The sequence below is a fragment of the Polyodon spathula genome, chromosome 1 (genome assembly GCF_017654505.1).
Source record: "Polyodon spathula isolate WHYD16114869_AA chromosome 1, ASM1765450v1, whole genome shotgun sequence".
Classification (NCBI taxonomy): domain Eukaryota; kingdom Metazoa; phylum Chordata; class Actinopteri; order Acipenseriformes; family Polyodontidae; genus Polyodon; species Polyodon spathula.
Window position 1 is genome coordinate 23,802,337 of NC_054534.1, and position 22,965 is coordinate 23,825,301.

The 22,965-nt window shown below is 35.2% G+C and overlaps 1 protein-coding gene across 1 annotated transcript in view; it reads right to left on the minus strand.

Moving 5' to 3' along the window:
- Positions 1–9,823: 9,823 nt before the first annotated feature.
- Positions 9,824–22,965, minus strand: part of LOC121315867 (contactin-associated protein-like 5) — a 111,986-nt gene continuing 98,844 nt past the window's right edge. Inside the window, exons 20-24 of the mRNA XM_041250411.1 lie at positions 20,106–20,239; positions 19,752–19,839; positions 15,176–15,394; positions 13,943–14,014; positions 9,824–12,684 (exon numbers count right to left, since the gene is read on the minus strand). Of these exons, the coding sequence (XP_041106345.1) occupies positions 12,488–12,684; positions 13,943–14,014; positions 15,176–15,394; positions 19,752–19,839; positions 20,106–20,239 (710 nt within the window). The 3' untranslated portion in view covers positions 9,824–12,487. The remainder of the gene's footprint in view (positions 12,685–13,942; positions 14,015–15,175; positions 15,395–19,751; positions 19,840–20,105; positions 20,240–22,965) is intronic.

Consider the following 22,965-nt stretch of genomic DNA (forward strand, 5'->3'; position numbering starts at 1 on the left):
GCCATTTTTTATTTTTTGTTCGGAACACGAAAAGTGATGGTCCCTGATGGTTGGAAAAGCTTAGATTTTCAGGCTCAATGTCTTTGCACTACGTCTGCCACTGTAGAGTGGGAGGTGAAATCTGATGCCCAACATTCCCTTTATGAGGTTGTTTGTGCTGGGATGCTCAGTAATTTCGAGCTGAGAAAAAGAATAAGCAGTGCCAGCTCTGTGTTTGTGGTATCTAACATGAGAGGCACTATCGCAGCATGAAGTGGAATTTTCTAATTCGCAGACAACGAAAGGAACGCTTCACATCATAGGACTAGATATTTCTACAGGAGGTTGACAATAATATACAGCACAAAACATTGAGAACCCAGGGCAAACAAGTCATGGGATAGCTGCATCTATGAATGCTTCTGCAAGCGGTTCAACAATGTCCGGTGAAGAAGCAAACTCAAATTATCATCTACTATCAGGCTGCAGTATCTGCAAGTAAGGGTCCCTCTCAACGAGTAACGTGACAATTCAGTTTTGCGATGAAGAGTCAACAGAGTAAAAACAAAAACTTATGTTTGCGTTTTTTATTGGTATGGAGTCATAATGTTTATACTTGTATTGCTTTTGTTATTTATCATCCCTGGGCTTTTACATTACATGTGTCTGCCCGTGATTAAATACATAACCTTTATAGTAAATTAAATACATAAAATACGGTTTAATTATGATATATAATATTAATTAAACCAAATACAGTGCTACCTCATTATAACACAACCTGTTATAGTGCAGAATCGGTTATAATACAGTAAGGTCGTGGCTCCCATTTCCCCCATAATGCAATTTGATATACTGTATTTACATCCAGAATTAACAATGCCGTTTGTTTGGGGGTGTTCACAAAAACAAAACAAAAATCAAACATTTCCATAGGCCATACATGTATGATTCTAGGAAGGTTATAAATGAATAATCTGCAGTTTTTTGTGAATGTGAATTGCATTTCAGAAGTGCAATTTCATTCACAAACTTATCATTTAACTCCTGTGTCCTTCATATTTCCAGAAATAGTTAAATGGGTATCTGTTGGAGGCTAGAACAATATAATTGTATTTGTAATTCCATCAGTTTAACTTGGTTCAATGTTTCTATTCACATCTGACCCTTCATGCCTGTTGTGCAGCTTTTCTTGATTAATGAAATATCCTGACTTCATTTGGAAAAAGTGTCAAAAGCTGTAATTACGATTAAAAGTCCTTCCCATCACTTAGTGGGTACATGCAGTGCTGAAGTGCTGGATTAATACATTTGAGAAGAAATGATTAAAAAAAAAATCACTTTGTAGTCTGAATTTCAATTACTTGACATCATATGAGGATGAATTAAAAAAGAGATTGCATTAAAAATATAACTATTGTAGATAACTATTGTGTGTACTATATTGGTGTACGTTTGACTATAAAAAAAAAAAAAAAAAAAAAAAAAAAAAAAAAACATCCAAGGTTAGTTCTTGAAACAAAGTGTTTCAGAAAGCCCATACAATGTGAAATTAGGTGTGGTGCATATGCATATACTATAAACATTCAAGCAAAACGAAACGAAAATTGCTCCACATCAATTGCTAAACGAGGTGCTGTCACTCTGCTAAACAAAGCTGCTACTCCGGGACTCTGCCTGGGAACAGGACCCCAGAAAAGAAGGCAAAGCTGCAAGCGACCGAATGCGACAAGATTGTAGCCCGGCTGCAGGACTGTCGTAAAAGCTACAGAGACTTTTATCAGACAAACCAGTCTGGGTCTGGTCTAAAGCCACAATATCCGAGACTGTCCTGCAACCTGCATAGCTAAAGATTCAGTGAAGAGGACAGAGTGGACCGGTGCTACTGTTGATCCTATCAGGATTGAAGACTTTGTTGCAGCTGTTTGTTGATCCTATAGGGGGATCGAAGACTGTTGCCGAGTTTATTGATCCTATCTGGATTGAAGACTGTTGCTGAGAGGAAACCCTTTTAAGCTGGACACTTCAACAGATTGAGATTCCAAGCCAGCAGACCAAAAGTCTAAGCTTCAAGGAACCGCTGAATATAATTTCATTTGCATTCTTCTTTCATGGAACTAAATTAATTAATTGTAACACATTTTCATAGAATTGAACTATTAATTGTTTAGTTTGCACACCTTGCGTGTGGAACAACTTTTAGTAGAACTCAATGAAGTAACTATAAGTAAACTACCTCATATTGCTGTATGAAGAAGTTTAAAAGTAAACTTGCTATATCCTTAATCTATATACCATTAGTAAGTTGAATGTGATTGTGGCAAGATAGCTTCAGTGGGGACTCCAGAACAGGAAGTAACACATAGCAGGCAGTAGTATTGCAGGTGAGACGCCAATGTGCTCAGGGTTTTTATTAATGAAACAAAACAAAATAAAGCAACACCAAAATAAATACAGTGCAGGTAGGTAGCAGTTAGGGATGTCAAAATATCAAATTTTGACGGTATTATAACCGTCAGAAAATATACCATGGTTATCGTCATACCGCGGTATTATGTAATTTTTTTGTAATCCGTTTTTAAAGAAATACACTCAAGTCAAGTAATTTTTTAACAAGAAAAATATCTTTAATTTAAAGTTTTAAAACAAATACAACACGCTGGTACTGCAGTTCTACCAGGCACTGCCTAACTGGAAGCAGTGTTCAGATCACACAGGCTCAGCAAAATAATGCTGCTTTTTTATTTCAAATTCCTTTGGAGAAAAACCAAAATATTAACATTTTCTGGGGTCATTCTGGAACTATAGAGAGTAAGAATGTGACCACTGCAACTGAATACCCTCTTCATCTTTATCAGTTTGGACAGCATCCTATTGGTTAAGACATGGGTTGAAAGAGAAGGAAAGTGTTACCGAGCAATAGCCAATCGTGCCCACCCACTGCTCTCTCAGCAGAGTGCAAAACTTCATGATGAGAAGACGGCACCAGCAAATTGTTTATTTTTTTTTTTGGACTGCATGTTTACAGCAACAAACATAAAGGAATGAAGAAAAGTTAAGGTGGGTATGACATTGTTGCAGTTAAGCGGCATCTTTTTTTTTTTTAATGAAATACAATTGTATTAATTTTTGAATACATAAAACCAAAATCCCTACAACACTATTAACTAGAGGAGACATCAGCATCTTTATAAACTAATAGAATTGCCTGTAGCATCTTAGACTTGGTTATATAGTAGTAAATATAGACTTTTTGATTATCAAAAAGTTGGTGTGTGCTTACTGCATTTCTCTTGATTGATATTATAGATTATAGCTACTGTTACTTCTTTGGTAAATTAATAGGAAGACGGTGATAAAAAGTTACAGTGCCTTGTTCTTGTTGATATTTTTGAGTATTTGTGTTTCATTTACTAACAATCACATTTGCTAGTGATCATTGTTTAGTAGGGCGGTCATCTCTGCTCTTTCTCCGACTTGTATTTCACCTTGTAGGGCGAAGGGAGAGGCAGGAGCGGCAGCATAGGCGGACCCTTAGGAAGTGATGGCAGCGGCAGACCCTCGTGAGGCAATGGCAGCAGTGGACCCTTGGGAGGTGGCGGCAGCGACAGACCCTCGGGAGGCGACGACAGCGGCGGACCCTCGGGAGGCAACACTGGGCACTCCAGACGCAGGCATGCAACTGGCTCCTCCCTTCTAAGCATTGGAGATGGCAGCAGCTCCTCCCTCTCACGCACGCAGGACGGCAGCTCCTCCCTGTTTGTCATGCAGGAAGGCAGCTCCTACCTCTGTGGCCTTTGGGCAGGCAACTCCTTCACTGGCCTTTCGGCAGGCGACTCCCTCATCTGGCTCCTGAGCAGGCAACTCCCTCCTATCTAGCCTTCTCCAGGCATGTGGTAACTTTTCTTCACTCTGAAGGGGGCAGCAGGCCATGGAGTGTTCAAACTCCCCACATGCGAGGGACCAATCTTGTTCCTCAAGGCCCTTGAGGAGGTCCTGAAGTCCACCACTCTGCTGGAATTGGGATGTGTCAAAGTCCCAGCAAACCCAGTTCTCCATGTTCCCCAAAAGAAAACTTCTCCAAAAAAAAAAAAATCTACCCACAGTACTCCTCCTGGCCTGCATCTTCCAATTATTCTATTAAGGAGTAGCCACATTCTCACATGTTTTTGACAGGGAGAGGAATTCTCCATCCCTGTCAATCACCACCCAACACACAAAACACCACAATATTTATTCTAAGATGATCTGTACCATTTCAGTTTAGGTTGCATGTGTGTGTGAGTGAGCAAGCCGTATAAGTATAAGAGCTTTGACTTGTATTTCTGTCAGTAGAAACTAAGAGATTTACTTTCTGACTTTTCTGATTTCTGTTTAATATTTGCGTACTCAACAAAATACTACCATTGATTAAACATCCCTTATGTCTAACGTGTGTATGTGTGTTCATAGCAAATCCTTGATCTTGTAACATGTCAATTAATTATTTGTATAAGATAAATAATCAACCTAATAAACTCTAAATTATTAATTAGAGAAATGTTCTTACATAAGCATCATTAAAGTTGCTGACAGTCGCTGGAATATGTTTTTACAGAACATGTCAAGGTTTATCTTTATTACAGTTGACTCTTCTAAATATTAACTGCTGTAAGCTTTCCTTATAAATCATACAGGTCTGTCTCTCTGCTCACAATTTAAAACTCCCTTTTCTCTTTTGATGGCTAGTGTGTTTTTGAGGAGATTTTGGTAGTGTGCATGTTGAAGGTTTTAAATGCTCTGTGACACTAAAAAGGACACGGTTGTTAAAACGGTTGTTAATGCTCACCAACCACATTTATTTAGTGTAATTGTCTATTCTTGATTCACTCAAACTAGTTTGATTGAATTTGTATTTATTTATTTTTTAACTGGGGGTTTTTCTTTGAAGCTCACCATTTAGAAACGCTTTTGTAATTCGTATTGGTCTTTATACCTGCCTCATAAAATGTGTTTACTTTGCTACATTCAGTCACCTATTCTCTGTTATCAGTTTTCCAAGTAAGTTCATTTCAAAACCTCAGCAGCATTGGAAAGAAACATAAACAGTTGACATTCTGGTAATTTTTTGTTTAATTATATATATATTTATATATATATATCATACTGGTTTCAAAGATTAATATTACATTTGATGCCCCATCTATTATATTACTCAACTTTTGCTAGTGATCCTGTAGAAAATGACGAATAACAAAAAGGATCATAAAGCACAAACCTGTGAAAAAGAAAATGATCATCTTAATGTCTTCTTATATCTTTAGATTTAAATTTAAAATACATTATGCTTATAATATAGTGCCAAGTTCATCAGTCTCCATGCATGTGTTATTCTTAGGGCTCTTTGGCAATATGCCCCGCCCCTGTGTGTATTTGTGTGTTGTATGTTGCATGTTGGTGTATAAGTATTGGTGCACAGGATATAAATGGGTCTGTGTAGCACGAGTGATTTAAAAATGTATCATTGTATTTAGACACGAGGGTGGCACAAATCACTTCACTTATAAATGAATTATAAGACCATTCAGGCAGTCAGAAAGGATGTTCAAACAGGTACCAGTACCTGTACGGTTGGTGACATTTTTCTCATTCATTACACCGTGTAACAATTTTATTTTTATTTTTTTGTTCCTGGGTAGTAAGTGTTATTTCCTAATTGCTTATGCCTCAAAAGTATAGAAAATGGCTATTATTCCCCACAAACTTTGCTTTTGTGACCAGGACAGTGATATTTCAAAATATCACTATTTCCAATGAGAAAACGGGAGCTTTTGTGTCTTTTCGTTCACATAAAGTCAGAAAAAAACAACATATGAATCCAAATTAACATGTATTTATACTAAAGTAATACAAAAATGACTACAAAAGATTTAAAAGTGAGTAGTTTTTCGAGACTATATAATACTGTATAATCGTAAATCTCGAAAAAGTACTCACTTCTAAATCTTTTGTAGTCATTTTTGTATTACTTTAGTATAAATACATGTTAATTGGGATTCATATGTTGTTTTTTTCTGACTTGTTGGTTACGCGCATATTACTCAATCACCCACCTGGCTTGTTTAAAAGTACAGACTCGGGGCTTTCCAATGGAGTATTCAGTGTGTGTGTATGTGGTACTCCTAGCAGGAAATACGATCGCCTGAAGTTAAGCCCCTCGTCATGTGACAGAGTTCACAGCTTAGGGTTCGTTTTGAGTCAATTGCTTTTCAGACATTGTTAACTGCAAATTAAAAAAAAAAAAAAATTGTTACATGCATAAAAACAAACAAACAAACAAATCTTGTAACACGCTAGACTAAGTCAGGGCGACCACGACAGGTACTGTAGTTCGGACACCGAGCATGCGCACATGACGCAAGGTGCAGATTACGTGTCGTAAATACCGCACCGATGTCGTAAAGTCGAAGCAAGGTAATAATTCAAAATAGTCCTAAGTGCCGTGCGTCGTAAATCGAAGCGTCATAAATCGAGGATCGCCTTTTTCTGTAAAACATGAAGCCTTACCCTGTGATTATCTTAGTGTTTAACTTTATTGCTGCTGTAATTTTCAAACTTTGATAATTCAATAGCGAATAAACAAAACAATTAATGAACAAATTAATAATAATCAACTAAGTGATACTAATTAAAGCTTGACAAATAATATTGTGAAAGTGTAAATTAAAAATACATTCCCAGTGTTCTACTACAGGTGGCTTATACAGTTTGCAAACCTTTCTTTACACAGTTGATTGTTATCTATACAGAAAAAAACAAACAAAAATAAAATAAAATAAATAAATAAAACACTATGGAGTGTTTGTGAATCAGACACTTTGACTTACAAAGGAGACTTCAAGATTTAATAAGGTGAAACCTTTTAAGTGGATGTTACTGGTAATAGCAGTAACTGCTTGAATATAGCATGCTTCATCATTTTCTTTCTGCAGAATGTTAGAATGATATAAATAATAAATACTACACAACCATGTTTAATTTTAAATTGGACCCTGAACCAAATCAAACAATTAAACAAGTGACTGTGAAATATGAGGATGTTATGAATCCAATCACAGTTGGGTCAGTCTATAATATGAACATTATCACACTTAAAAGGGTTTGAATACGGAATTGTGCAGCAGCTTGTCTAAGATCCATCATGGTGTCAGAGGTTCTCAAGGTCATTACCAGGGATGTATTCAGTAAAGGTCAGCTCCATTTACATTTATAAAACATTTTGCACAATTATGAACTGCTACTGGCAGCACTGTTGGAGGAGGAAGCATTATCTGGTTACAGTATGCATACTGTAAGGCAAATGTGAGGTTATAATCCCGGCAGATACATGGCCCATGATGTATAACTATGGATTACAGTATGTTGTAAAAAATATAGCAGTACATACAACACAGAATACAGCAAAGGTAATATACCCATGCTATATTTGTATTTTACCTTCATTTGTACTATAGATGCTGACAGCCAGGCACAAACTGATTATTACCAGATTATTAATTAAAAAAAAAAAAAAAAAAACTTAAATGTAACAAATTAACTTATAACTTGTTTTACATCAGCTGTAGTCTAGTTTTTGACCTTCATAATGTGTGTCCGGCCCAGTTTAACCTCAACCATTTGCTGTATCAAATTTCAACATCAATCAATTAAATATTTAAAAAATGACATACTGTAACCAAACAACATGCAGGCCTTGCATTACTCATCAATATTAAAACATAATCAAATGAATAATGTGGTTGGCATCTTTATCTACTGAGCTTTGTGATAAATCAACAAAAAACAAACAAACAAAATACACATCTCGCATGTCAGAATACAAGTACACTCCAGGGCAGGATAACTGTCTAAATGATGGGTCAAATTCTAATTGATGATGCAAATTCTCAACGTGCTTCCAAAGTTATTGGTTGAATCTAATAACTTCCCCACACAGAAAGAGTACACGGAACTGCAAACACAAGTCAAAAAATAAGTTAGAAAGGCCAAGAGAGAAATAGAAATGAACATTGCTAAGGGGGCTAAAACCAATTCCAAAATGTTTTTCCAATATTACAACAGCAAGAGAACATTCAAAGAGGAGGTTAAATGTCTAAGAGATACAAATGGCAAAATCATAGATGAAAAAAAAAAAAATAGCAAATATATTAAATGATTACTTTTCACAAGTTTTTACAAAGGAGGATACCGACAACATGCCCCACATGTCATCTAGTTCCTATCCAGTTTTAAATAACGTTAGCATAACTGAGGCAGAAGTGTTAAAGGGACTAGGAGCTCTTAAAATAAACAAATCCCCTGGGCCAGATGAGATCCTCCCAGTAGCACTCAAAGAAATTAAATAAGTTATTTACAAACCGCTAACCAAGAACATGCAACAGTCTCTTGACACAGGGGTTGTACCGACAGACTGGAAAATTGCAAACGTAATACCGATCCACAAAAAGGGAAACAAAACTGAACCAGGTAACTACAGACCAGTAAGCCTGACTTCTATTATATGCAAACTTAAGGAAACTATAATAAGATCCGAAATGGAAAATTACCTATATGGTAACAGTGACCTGGGAGACAGTCAACATGGTTTTAGGAAAGGGAGATCGTGTCTAACTAACCTGATTGATTTTTTTGAGGATGCAACATTGATAATGGATAATTGCAAAGCATATGACATGGTTTATTTAGATCTCCAGAAAGCTTCTGACAAAATCCTGCATAAAAGATTAATTCTCAAACTGAAAGCAGTAGGGATTCAAGGAAACGCATGTACATGGATTAGGGAGTGGTTAATATTTAGAAAACAGAAAGTACTGATTAGAGGAGAAACCTCAGAATGGAGTGTGGTAACCAGTGGAGTACCACAGGGATCAGTATTAGGTCCTCTGCTATTCCTACTCTACATTAATGATTTAGATTCTGGTATAGTAAGCAAACTTGTTATATTTGCAGACGACACAAAAATAGAAGTGGCAAACACTGTTGCAGCAGCAAAGGTCATTCAAAATGATCTAGACAAGATTCAGAACTGGGCAGACACATGGCAAATGACATTTAATAGAGAAAAGTGTAAGGTACTGCATGCAGGAAATAAAAATGTGCATTATAAATATATTATGGGAGATACTGAAATTGGAGAAGGAATCTATGAAAAAGACCTAGGAGTTTTTGTTGACTCAGAAATGTCTTCATTTACACAGACTACGCAGCGACCTAATTAAAGCATTCAAAATTCTAAAAGGTATTGACAGTGTCGACCCAAGGGACTTTTTTGACCTGAAAAAAGAAACAAGGACCAGGGGTCACAAATGGAGATTAGACAAAGGGGCATTCAGAACAGAAAATAGGAGGCACTTTTTTACAAAGAGAATAGTGAGGGTCTGGAATCAACTCCCCAGTAATGTTGTTGAAGCTGACACCCTGGGATCCTTCAAGAGGCTGCTTGATGAGATTCTGGGATCAATAAGCTACTAACAACCAAACGAGCAAGATGGGCCGAATGGCCTCCTCTCGTTTGTAAACTTTCTTATGTTCTTATGTTTTAGTGATTCAACCCAGGGAAATGTATTTGTTTCTGGCTTTGAATCTGACAAATTAGCAAAGTTGTAATTTTCACAATCACAATCTGACTATATTGAATAATGCAAAAAAAAAAAAAAAAAAAAAAAAAAACAACAAAAAAAACAATGTTACAAAATGTAATCTGATTCTGAATTTACTTTATTACATTTACTTACAGGAAATCTTACAATTCAGAAATAATTAAGTCAAATCAATTTACACTTAAAAAAATGAACAATGCCTCTTTAGAAAACCGTCATCACAATGTAGAGCTTACATTGACTAATAACAGTTAATACTTTAATATAAACTTTACATTTTGACCTTGAGATCAAAAGTTGTGTGGCTTGTCTGTAAATTTTAATAAGTTCCTATGACAAAAGCATGTGGACTCATTTGAATCACGATACATTTGAATCACTCATCTGATAAGTTCAGACCAAACAGGCAGTGGAATGGTTATTTATTACAGGCCAGAAGTACTGTTAGCAATGAGAAAGTAATTACATTGCATAAATGAGATACCACGTTAAAAAAAGTATAGATACAGATTGAAGATACACCATTTCTGAACTATATGAAAGAAGAATTTAGGGTTTTCGTGTGTTTAAAAAAGGTGTCATTTTAAGAACTAACTGACATAATTTAGATGTCTAGATACCTTTAAAAGAGGTGGGCAAACATTGTAAATAGCATATTACTGGGGAACAATGCAGTGGTTACTAGATGTGTTTTTATCTAAATGTTAAAACCTTCCATCTTGATATATTGCTGTGCGTCTCAGAACATTGTGCATATAGCAAAAATATAGTGCATTGAAAAACACTTTTTATAAAAATATAGGATATTATATCCGTTGAAAACAGAGGCACTACAATACTCAAATTATTGTTAAAGCCACAAAAAAAAGGAAGTACACATTTGCCCAGGGAACTGAAATCGAACAGGCACTCTAGAAACTATTACCAACTTACAAATATGTTTATTACAGCAGAACTCCATGAAGGCAAAGTGAAGTAAATGGTCTCAAAATCATTTTATATAATGATGAACATGAAAAGAATAAAAGGAACAAATACGAAGATTGAATTTCAATTAAGAGCAATTACTAATAACTGGTAAATAAATCCAGTAGGATACTTAAGACAAAAACAGACATGCTACTTAATTATTAGTTATCAATTAGATGGAAGGTTGTGAATCATAAGATGCATGACAGTTAAGCTAGCACTGTGTGTGTGTGTGTGTGTGTATATATATATATATATATATATATATATATATATATATATATATATATATATATATATATATATATATAATTCCCAAGACCCTGACAAAGCTGCAAGTTGCATTAGCATCTGCTGATGGTGTGTTGCTGCTGATTCCCCAGCATACCAAAGGGTTATTAAATATAATGAGCTATAACCATATTCAGGGAGGACAGAGAACGTACTTAATAGTATGTTGCTATCTCTGATATAACATGTTTACATGCTACTTCACAGAGAAGAGGGAAACATGCATACTGGAATGTTAATACACAATAGTGAATTTTCATTGTATGCAGAGGAATCAAAGGCGATTATAATTTTTAAGCAAGGAAGACAGAATAACATGCGTGTGTCAAAGCTGTCAGCTTCAGGAGTTGCTGTAGTTTTTCCAGCAGCAAAGTAGATGTACATATGAATATAAGAAGGTTTATAAACAAGAGGAGGCCACTTGGCCCATCTTGCTTGTTTGGTTGTTAGTAGCTTATTGATCCCAGAATCTCATCAAGCAGCTTCTTGAAGGATCCCAGGATGTCAGCTACAACAACATTACAAATGCACAATTCACTGAGATTCCACATATCTCCATCAGAGTTGTTTCACCACTTGCAGTTTGGCTTCAGATAAAGTTATAGTCTTAGATATATCTTTTTTAGGTTTGTTTGTGTTTATGAGTCACTATTTAACAGCAAATGTGTTTCAATAAATATTAAATACACAGGATCAGTACACAGGAGTTTTGTAACCAAATACAAAGAGCAAAATGTGTGTTTTGTTTGTGTTCCTTTATTTTAAGGACATATAATTTTATTGTAATTTTCTGTCTAGTTCCGACAGAAGTTTTTTGATTGACATTCATGCCCTTTTGTACAGGCAATTTCCAGACGGTGAAAACGATGGTACCTTCCAATGCCTCTACTGTACAGTAAGCTTATAATAATAAAAATTTAAAAAAAGTTCTCAAATGAAATGATTTAGCTATTTAGTATAACAAAAATCTAATTTATTATATTTTTACATTTAGCTATCTATTTTTTTTTTTTTTTTATGATTCTTGTTAGAATTGGATCATCTGTGCCACATACACCTGTGGTTGTATTGCACACAATTGCACTTTCAACAATAGCAAAGCATGGTTTTCTGCCCAACCTCTACATTTACACAAATAGCACAGCTGTAACTCACTCTGATCACATCTAACGTACATTTAAAATGACTTCTCTTTTGGTTACTACTTTAGGGTACACTTACATAACCTAAAATAGCATGCATATTTGACCTTGTTACATTTTAAATAAACAAAAAAACACAATCAAATAAAATCAATTGAACAGAAACGAGTCAAGCAAACTTGTTGAGTATGTTCCAAAGATGTGAGAGCAACATTTACACAGTACCAAATATTTACAGGAATGTGAATGACAGAAGCACAACCTCTTTTAATTATCACTCTAGATGGAGTGCAAAAAAACAAACAGTTACAATGGGTGAACATTTGAATTTTGCCGAGCTTAATCTATTGTGCCTCGACAACTGAAAACTGCTTTTGCACAAAAGATTTTTATGTCCAAAGACAGTCTTGGCAAAGCTTTTCAATTCCTTCTTTTTGTTGACCGTGTACACCAAGAAGGAAAAGTTCATCATATGAAGTATTCCCTTTGATTTTCACTCAGTGTATTCTGTGAGTTGAGTTCATTTTTTAAAGTAAGGTCTGAGTTGTCATCATGCTGTGTTCCCTTTGCTTCCCTGTTCCGATAGGTTTCTTTTCGTTGATATAAAAACCGTGCCATTATTGCAACAACACAGAGGATGACAAATATGATGACGGCTATCACTCCTGTGGATTGAGATAAATGAAGTTATTTCACTGAACTACCCAATCATAACATACTGGTTTAAAGTAATGTTTTGCAGGCTAAACACACACACACACACACACACACACATATACACAGTATACGTACTTACAGAGTACTACCAAATAATATTAATAAGCATAATACTATGTACAGTTCTTCTGTATTCAAATTAATTGTCTGACTAAACCATGAGAATCAAATATTGAAACTGCAAGCTTAGTATTTCATAGTATGTAAGATTCTGCCTTTGACACTTACCCCAAATCTGTATTTATTTATTTTCAAATCAATTACTGCATTAAAAGAGAAGCTGTTATCTGATAAGACGTAATTTGCTACAAACTATTACACATCTCCCAGTAATTGTAGCTTATTTTCAAATTAAGACCTTGACTTCAAATAGTTTACCAGGAAATGTGCTATTTTAACTCTTCTGGTGAATTTCCATCATGATAATATTTAATTAAATGAAATTATACACTGCAGTTGAGAGAGCAATATGTAAAAGAAAATGCCCATCACTTGCATGTCATTATGTCTGGCATATTCAATTACCAAGAGAATAAAAAACGCCTAATGAGTGTCAAGACACAGTTCAAGTGAATTTCATACTACTTTGTAATGGATTTGAAAACTGCAAAGTATATAAATATAGATGGTATTAAAATCCTTCTTAATCAGCAAATAGGTAAAACCACACACACACACACACACACACACACACACACACACACACACACACACACACACACACACACACACACAAATGTAATTAGTTTTTGGTGCCCTTGTCACAGTACATCCAAATAACCACATTTTGGTTTTATTTTATAACTTAGATGATCCTCTATCTTGTTTTTGAATACAGGCAGGGAGATTAGACTGGTTTCCTTAACTGCTGAATGCTCAGCATTGAGATTTCCATGAGACAGCATTGAATTAATCAATGATCTCCAGAACAATTTTTAGCACCTTTTCTGTCTCTTCAATTCAGTGCCCTTTCTGGCTGCCCATGGTGGCCCACACCCTGTTGTTGGTGTTATTATAATATTATGTTTTAACTTCAGTGTGTGTGTGTAGTATTACAATCGATTGTTTATTATTGTAAGAATATATGCACCATTAAATAGTAGGCCATCATATGACTTAATTCAGTAATATTTTCTTTATTATAGTTTATATTGCTTTTTGTATTTTGATCAAATATATTTTGGTGACAGCTAATGTCCTCTTTACCTCCAATAAGAGCAGAGTCGCGCCTGATTGCATTTACTATTGGCTCACCCTCATCTAATGGCCCAGAATGATCTACAGTAGAAAAAAGAATACGAGGACAGGCAGTTAAACAGGTCTGTATGCTTCTGTTAATTGGTGACTGATATGGAATAGAAAAAAAGTAATGTGGGTTTAAACAGAAAAAAAAAAAAACATGGACACAAAAAAGACAAAGAAACTGAAAAACCTGTAACCTTGTGCATATTTTACCATAGGAATGAATACAAAGGCTAACAACAACCCCCACCCTTCAGATGCATGCCCATTAGGAATAACCTAGCAATATCATATTTTAAACGCCTTCAATTCAACCCAGCCATATTTCTATATTGTTAACCGTATATTGAAGCTTAAAGGCCATTGCACACTGGATCTGATAACGCATCTGAATTTAACGTGCGTCTAAACAGAAGAAAACAATCATGTGTATTCCCTATTGCACCTTGCACACTGAGGCCCACTGAGTGTGGCAATACTGAAGATGCACATTACGTGGCTTTTTGCGGTCTGTTTTTCCCCTTTAGAAATTTGGGCCTGTGTCATTAATTGTCGTATAATGGTGATGCGTCAATTTTGGAATCGAAACAAGTTTGATTTGATCCGATATGACGTGCGTTAAAAAATACACTGACCAATGAAAAACAACTGGAATGACGTGGATTCTTGCAGTTCCTTGAACAAAATGGAAAAACAAACTGTGTATGTCGCCAAATAAAAATTACATTATGATAAATCCAACAAGGACTTTGATAAAAAAAAGAAAACATATGGGTTGTGAATGATATGTTTTATAAAACATGAAATTTTGAAAAAACTTTTGACCACAGCTGTACACTAGTTTCTGATACATGTCCCCAACAGAGGATATAATTGTAACTAACTGGTTTAACCTTTCATAACCCAACATTTACCCACATATTCTATTGATCTGCAGAATCTAGGCCACTGTGATACCATACAATTGAGAAAAACTTTCCTAAAACTCTCAAATGTTATGAATAGGGCCCAGAGATACAACATTACTGTATAATTATTTTTAACAATGGATTTATTTTACCTACAATTATACTTTGACAAACAAAACAAATTACTGTACCATTTCTGCTATACATTTTTTTTCTACTGAACCTGTTGTCTATCCACCCCTACCCTCTCTCATACAAGCAATGACTTTCTAACCACTCCATGACATACCTGACAAGGAATGCGTTCTTTCAATTGAGAATGGATCAGCTGCTGAAGAAGCTCCACAATGAGAATCAAACAGCTGTCCTTTCACTGTGACTGGGGCTGAATCAGGGTAAAGCAATGCAGCTTTTAATGGAGCAATGTTGTTGAACTGCACAGAGGAGAGACAGCCACTAAATCCAAGGGAGTTAACCCTTGAAATATCTTGGTCCAGGTCACTGCTTTCTATATGCAAAAAACAGAATTAGAACAGAATTAAATGTCTTGACAGCCCATACATCTTACAGCATTTAATTCATATTTCTTATAGCATGTTCTTTATAATTATGCTATGCTTACTGATTTTCAAGTGAGATGGGGACACTTCATATGTGAAGTGTCATAGGTCGACAGAGTAATCACGGAGAACATTCCCACAACAGGGTGATGCCCAATCAAATTAGGTAGACAGATCCTAGTGAAATAAGGCCATAGATTCTCATGATAACGGAGCAAGTGGTTACCCGTCTGCTCAGGCTGGAGTGAGGAATCAAATGGCGAAGGTTGCTGTGTGACGTAGCGTCTTGTTCCCAGAATGCAACACACGTGGTCACACTGGGCCTATCAGGCAGCTTTTTAAAATATGTGCTCAGGTCATGTGACATGAGGGTCATTTCCCAACTCATAATGGTTGACATTGAGATTGAAAACGATCTTATGTTGACACATCAATTAAAATGACAGTGTAATTCCCACACTAAACACGAGAGAAATGTTAACTGCAAACTTGAAATGACAAAAACAAAGCATTTGCATTTTTTCTCTATACACCCTGTACATTTTTAGTGGTATGTAGAAATGTCATTGAATAGTATGAGGAATTCACCAATCATGAAGCCGGTATTTGTTTGACTCAGTTGCCGTAGTAACCAAATGCATGGCATTGAGTTGAACCGTGTAAAGCTACTTTATCGCTGCTTCTACTTGATAAAAGTATGAAATGAACAGGGGAGATGAAGAGTACAGTAAAGTAAAATACAGTAAGGAAAATACAATGTATATTTTTCATGGTACGCAGTCAAATACAAGATTTCTGTGAAATTCGTGGTATTGTGAATTTTCAGGGGCATTTCTTATGACGGATAGTGCAGACTCCTAACCTTCCTGAACAACCCAGGAACAGAGGGAGAGTAATAAGGAGAAGGGTGAGTATTTATGGTCTGCATCACCTTTTCTGATCTCCTGGAGGATAAAATTATAGCTCAATACCAACTATTTCATTAGATACAATTGTTTTTATTGGTTGAATAATAAATTTGGTTCATTATATCCTTTTCATTATCCATATTTAGTTTTATCCATTGTACAATAATAACATAATATAAAAGTCAAGACACAGTCAACACAGGTCACTGCCTCTCTAAATGCTCTACCTATTGTTCAACTGAGGTATTCCATTTGAAGGGGAGGCACTATTTTTCAGATTAGTTTGATAATCTGTGCCACCAGCAGCCCATTTTGAGGGTTGGTAGTATATAATGCCATCAGATTTGTTATTACTTCACTGTCTTTTCATGAGCAAAACTTCATTTTCCACAGTATTTCCTGTATAATCAATCCCATACATCTATTTTTTTTTTCTGTGCTATTTGCACATTACCACAGATACATCTCCCTTGTTCTTTAATTCAACCCCAGTGTTTTAATAAGCATCTCATAAATCTCTTTGATACAACACAATTATCCCTACCTATAGTTACTTCAATTGTGCCCTTTGAACTGTATGAGTTCCAGCTATTCTGGAACCACACTCCACTGGCTGTTGCCCCCACTCTGTCTTCTAAAGCTATGAAGCTCACAAGGGAAATTCTGAAGCTATTATCAGGATCACCAGGTTCAACTCTTCTTACCATCTTTACTGGGCTAGAGCTCTTGTTTGTGCCCTTATCTCATTTATATATCCATTCACATTAATCTGCAGAATATAATTATCAGGATTACTGTTTCCCCTTACCGCTACCTATTTTTATTTATTTTTTTTAATCAAAAACATTTAAACATTGTTCTGCAGCAGCCTAAAATAATCACTGCCACAGGTGACATTGACATTACAGTAACTGTCAGGGAAAAAGGGGATTTTAATCTCAATGAACAACACACAATGTATCAGGACAATAATAATAATAATAATAATAATAATAATAATAATAATAATAATAATAATTAGAGATAATAATAATCTGACTTGATATCTGTCATCTTTGTGATGACACTGTACTCGTGACATAAATTTAGTTAGTAAAAGTGAAAAATCGAAAAATTTACACAGTCATCTTTTTAAAGTCGTTACCAATAGAAAGGAAAAAGTTGAACATTATATATATATATATATATATATATATATATATATATATATATATATATATATATATATATATATATGTGAGTTGAATGCTGTTCTTGTTTATTTAATAACCATGATTATTTATATTCATGTGTAATAGGGATAACAAAGGATTGAGGTGTATTAATAGGGTTAACAAAGGATTCAGATGTATTAATAATAGGGTTAATAAAGGATTTAGAAGTATTAAGCTTTGCTACAGAAGCAGCAAGATGTCAAATTAAAGTCAGTTTCTGTTAATTTTATTTTACCTTTAGGCTTTGCCATCTATTACACACAGACTAGGTGTGGTATGAAAAAGGCATTGCATAGTGTGTCTATAGTGTGTCTATATAATAAATGCTGAAAGGAGAACAGTGAATACAACAATAAGTATTTCAAAAATGCCAAGAGTCCAATTACCTTGATTCATGGTTCAGTATTTTGTTTGCTGATAAGCAACTTTATAATGAATAGACTGGGCTAAATTTAAATTGTAGAAACTGTCACAGCCCATTCATTCCGGTGGATGTATTCTGGCATTACATACATCAAAACGGTTTAATCTTACTTTGTTAAGCAGATTCATACAAGATTAATATTTACACCCCTCCCCCATTTTAAAAATAACATCATTGTATTTTTTATCACTTATCAGGATATCTCCTGCACTTCAGTAGACATTTTGACTTTGTTTGGTCTTAAGTGATAAATTTTAAACAAACCACCTCAAAACAATGACAACAACGTTGCTATAACATGCCCAATCCGTTTTGAACATATTACAAATGATACGAAGAGCTTCAAGCACAGTATCTTTTTGTGGCAAATCATTTTCAGACAGTTTCTCCAATTTGCAACTACTGTTTCAACATAACTGTAATTTTTCGTGTCCTAACTGGAACATACTGTATAAGGTACAATGCACTCGATAAATGACTCACACTCAATTAAAACATGGAAATAATGTACATTTTCAGTGTGTTTTTACTATATTATTGTTACTGTGAAAGATATCACTTGTATTAAAGGTTAGATAGCCCTTCTGAAGCAGACCCAGGGTCAGAAATTGAAGTTTTTTAAGTACTTTCGTGTATTTCATTAAATTACAGAAATAAAAAACCAAACCAAACCCTAACTCACACATGAGTTCTAATTAAACTTTGCACTGTCCCTAAACTAACAAACTGGACAGCTAAGCTTTTTACCAGTCACCAAACATACACGTTACAACCCAAAACCAAAAGGTTTACACACTACCCTTTTTTTTTTTTTTTAAACCATACAGGTCTCTTCACAATGGCAGCCTCTCTCTTCACAGACACAAACATCTGATCCTGTTTTAAATACCTGCTACAGGCATGTGACAATTAACTTCAATTCAAAATAATTACACCTGTGGCAGTGCGACCTCAGCCACAGCCCCACATTTCTCTGGCAGGAACAGAAATTAACCCTATCCTTGCCAATCCACAACACATTTCTCCAGGCACAGATCCGCTATGCCACACTATATAAAAATACTACTGATGTTTTCAAAGAGACTTAAGCATATTGAGTTCTGTAACATACATTATTTGTACTGTGTGAGATGTCTCTATTCCTTTAATTTACTTTGCTACTGGACTAAATGTTAATATAAACATTATGTATGTCAACACTGGAATACAATTAGTAAAATTGGACAAAACTTAAATGAACCTCTCTCTTTGGAAAAGGCATATGGGAGAAATACTGTAATTTGATGTAACATTCAGAAATAATTTGATTTGGGTTGAAATACTGTGTATACAGATGTGTTACTCAATTCAAAATAAACATTGCTTCAACAAGCTGCAGTTACTGCTCAAACGTAATATAATCTTATACTGAAGTATGCATACTGCTAAACTACATACGGTATAGAATAGTCTGGTTGTTGACCAATAATTTCATTTAAACAATACAGTACCCTAAGGGAGGTAGGGGAGTATTAAACAAATCCTAAGCAGAAATCACCTTGTTACGTGAAGTTGTAAACACCCTACTGAAAAAGGAAAGTACTGATGTTCACTTGAGGCTGCACCGCAGGATTACTGTGGTATACTGTGCCGTGCCTTGAGGCACCACAGATCTGTTCCACCAAACCCACTCTACTTTTACAGCAGATGTGTTTCTCACTGATGAAACAGACAAGAGCAGTTGGTTTCTAAGAAATATAACAACTGTAAATTTACTTACCAAAGATTTTTCCAAGGATGATAGATTTGATGGCATTAAACTCAAAATCAGATGATAGACTAAATTCTTCTCTGGGATGCTGGTCAATCTGAAATAAATAAATAAATAAATAAACAAACAAAAATACAGCACCCATTAATTAAAAAAAAAAAAACTTAACCGTGCACATTAATAACTTGATCGGTTGTCTGACAATTCTAGTATTCACATTATTTTGAATAAACCCACTCTTCATCATTAATTGTAGGGGGTTCTCTCAATATCAAGGTATTACCAATAAGAAACAGTAAGCACACATAACTCATTAAATCATTTGCAACAAAGAAAATGCAATAGTACAATACAATGTATTACCTGTACAGAAAGATTGTCTCCTTCTCTATCAATTTTAACTTCGTGAGGATGTCCATTTGCCAGGTTTCGGAAATTGATCCTGAACATTTCTGGATCTTTGTTACTATGAAGCTTATACTTGATTTGTAAATGGCCTAAGAACAGAATAGAGCAGACCTGTATTGAAGTATTACTGTAACACTATTTAATGATATGTAGTTCTTGTTCCTACCCCTCAGATATGCATATCACACATAGACATACATCAAGACACACTGTACAGTTTAAATATTGACTATTTAAGAACATAAGAAAGTTTACAAACGAGAGGAGGCCATTCGGCCCATCTTGCTTGTTTGGTTGTTAGTAGCTTATTGATCCCACAATCTCATCAAGCAGCTTCTTGAAGGATCCCAGGATGTCAGCTTCAACAACATTACTGGGGAGTTGGTTCCAGACCCTCACGATTCTCGGTGTAAAAAAGTGCCTCCTATTTTCTGTTCTGAATGCCCCTTTGTCTAATCTCCATTTGTGACACCTGGTCCTTGTTTCATTTTTCAGGTCGAAAAAGTCCCTTGGGTCGACAATGTCAATACCTTTTAGAATTCTGAATGCTTGAATTTGGTCGCCGCGTAGTGTTCTTTGTTCAAGACTGAATAGATTCAATTATTTTAGCTAGTCTGCATATGACATGCCTTTTAAACCCAGAATAATTCTGGTCACTCTTCTTTGCACTCTTTTTGTAGTGAGGTGACCAGAACTGAACACAATATTCTAGATGAGGTCTTACTAATGCATTGTAAAGTTTTAACGTTACTTTCCTTGATTTAAATTCAACACTTTTCACTATGTATCCGATCATCTTGTTGGCCTTTTTATAGCTTCCCCACATTGTCTAGATGAAGACATTTCTGAGTTAACAAAAACTCCTAGGTCTTTTTCATAGATTCCTTCTTGAATTTCAGTATCTCCCATATGATATAATGCCCATTTTTATTTCCTGAGCCATTTGCCATGTGTCTGCCCAGTTCTGAATCTTTTTGATTTAGATTGTTTTAAATGACCTTTGCTGCTGCAACAGTGTTTGCAACTCCTCCTATGTTTCTCCTCTAATCAGTACTTTCTGTTTTCTACATGTTAACCACTCAATAATCCATGTATATGTGTTTCCTTAAATCCCAACTTCGTTCAGTTTGAGAATTAATTTTTTATGAGGGACTATGTCAAAATTTCTTGAAATAATGAATGCACCTTTTATAAACAATACTTTTTGTCTTGCAATTCATATGAAGGCAACACAAAACACACAAACAAATGTATTGTGAGGTTACTCATCATCGTAGTTGGTACATATCTGATGTTTCTGTAAGCTTGTATTAACTACAAGCAACACGTGAAATGGTCCATGCTCCACGTAGCATTTTTTTCTTTCTTTCTGTAATTTATACTTGAACACCTTTATTTATTTTCAAATCAATTACAAAATATGTGAAGCCTAGTTAAGATAATCTTGGTTAAGGTCAATTCTTGGTTACTATCAACTTTGGTTTCTGTGCCTGTGTCACAAAGACGGCTGCTGTGGGTGACATCAGACCAGAAACCAGGAACCAGGAAATAAACAACAGAGGTGGAGTTTGGTGAAGCTGAGCGAATGGTCTTGCTCAGCATTTAATAATGAACAGACAGACAGAAAATAAATGGCTGTAAGACAAACAAGACACAGGACACGGCACTCGTAGCCAAATTAAAGAGACAAATTACATGGACAAACATAGTGAGCTGATATTTTAACTTATTATTATTCCAATTATTATTTCCTCTGTCTCCAATCCCGTTCTCCACTCACCGAACACACAGCCCTGAGTGAGTGAAAACATGCTGCTTTTATGCAGCTGTAGCGAGACTCGATTTCTAATCAATCATTCAATTGGAGTCGCGGTACAACTGCACGTGAATTAATAAAGTGCAATTCCCCGTGCTCACATATTATTACTTTTTACTTGCATGTGAAGTGCTGTGCAATCCTCGTGCCTAAATACAAATATACATTTTAAACACTGTGTTACACAGACCCATTTATACCCAGTGTACCAATGACTACACACCAACATTAACACACAACATACAACACAAAATACACACAGGGGCGGGCGCTTTGCCACAGCCTGATAAAGCTTTGTTATGTCATAGTCATACACTACCTTTCACTTAAATGATTATTAAACAGACACAACCTATAGAAAATAAGTGAACACTTGTTTTTCTTTTAATATGAGGCTGGGAACGGTTGTAATTAGGTAATGAACAGTAACAGTATATGACTGTATAGCTTGACATGGTTTCTTAAATCAAATAATCTTGTTAATGAACTAATCAGAGCATTAAATACCAACACCTCCTATGTTATCAATGAAGTTAGTTCATTAATAAAAACACTGTGTTAATGGAGGGGGGATCTTATGGGAATGAATGGCCTGAAATTGTAAGAAATTATGTCCAATATTTTATTCCCCACATTTTCAAACATGTTTAGCCAACCTAGTTTATGCCTTAAGGAAGTTTGACATCCAAGGCTGCTGTTTTTAAGAAACCTCTAAAAAGAAGAAAATAATGTACTGTATATCAAACAATAACAATCAGTGTGCAGAAGGCATAGCTTATCACAGTATAACATTTAAAAAAAAAAGATGCAAATCAGATGCTCCTCTTGAGCTTGATTGGATGAACATTTAATATGCTACATTTTGGAGAAAACAAATACTGGTACATTTTTTCTTCTTGCAGTTCTGTATTCCCTGGCAGCAGAGCAACTTAACAAGCTAACATAATTACTGGTTCAAGAATACACCTGCAAAAAGAAAGATACTCCTGCAATCAATCA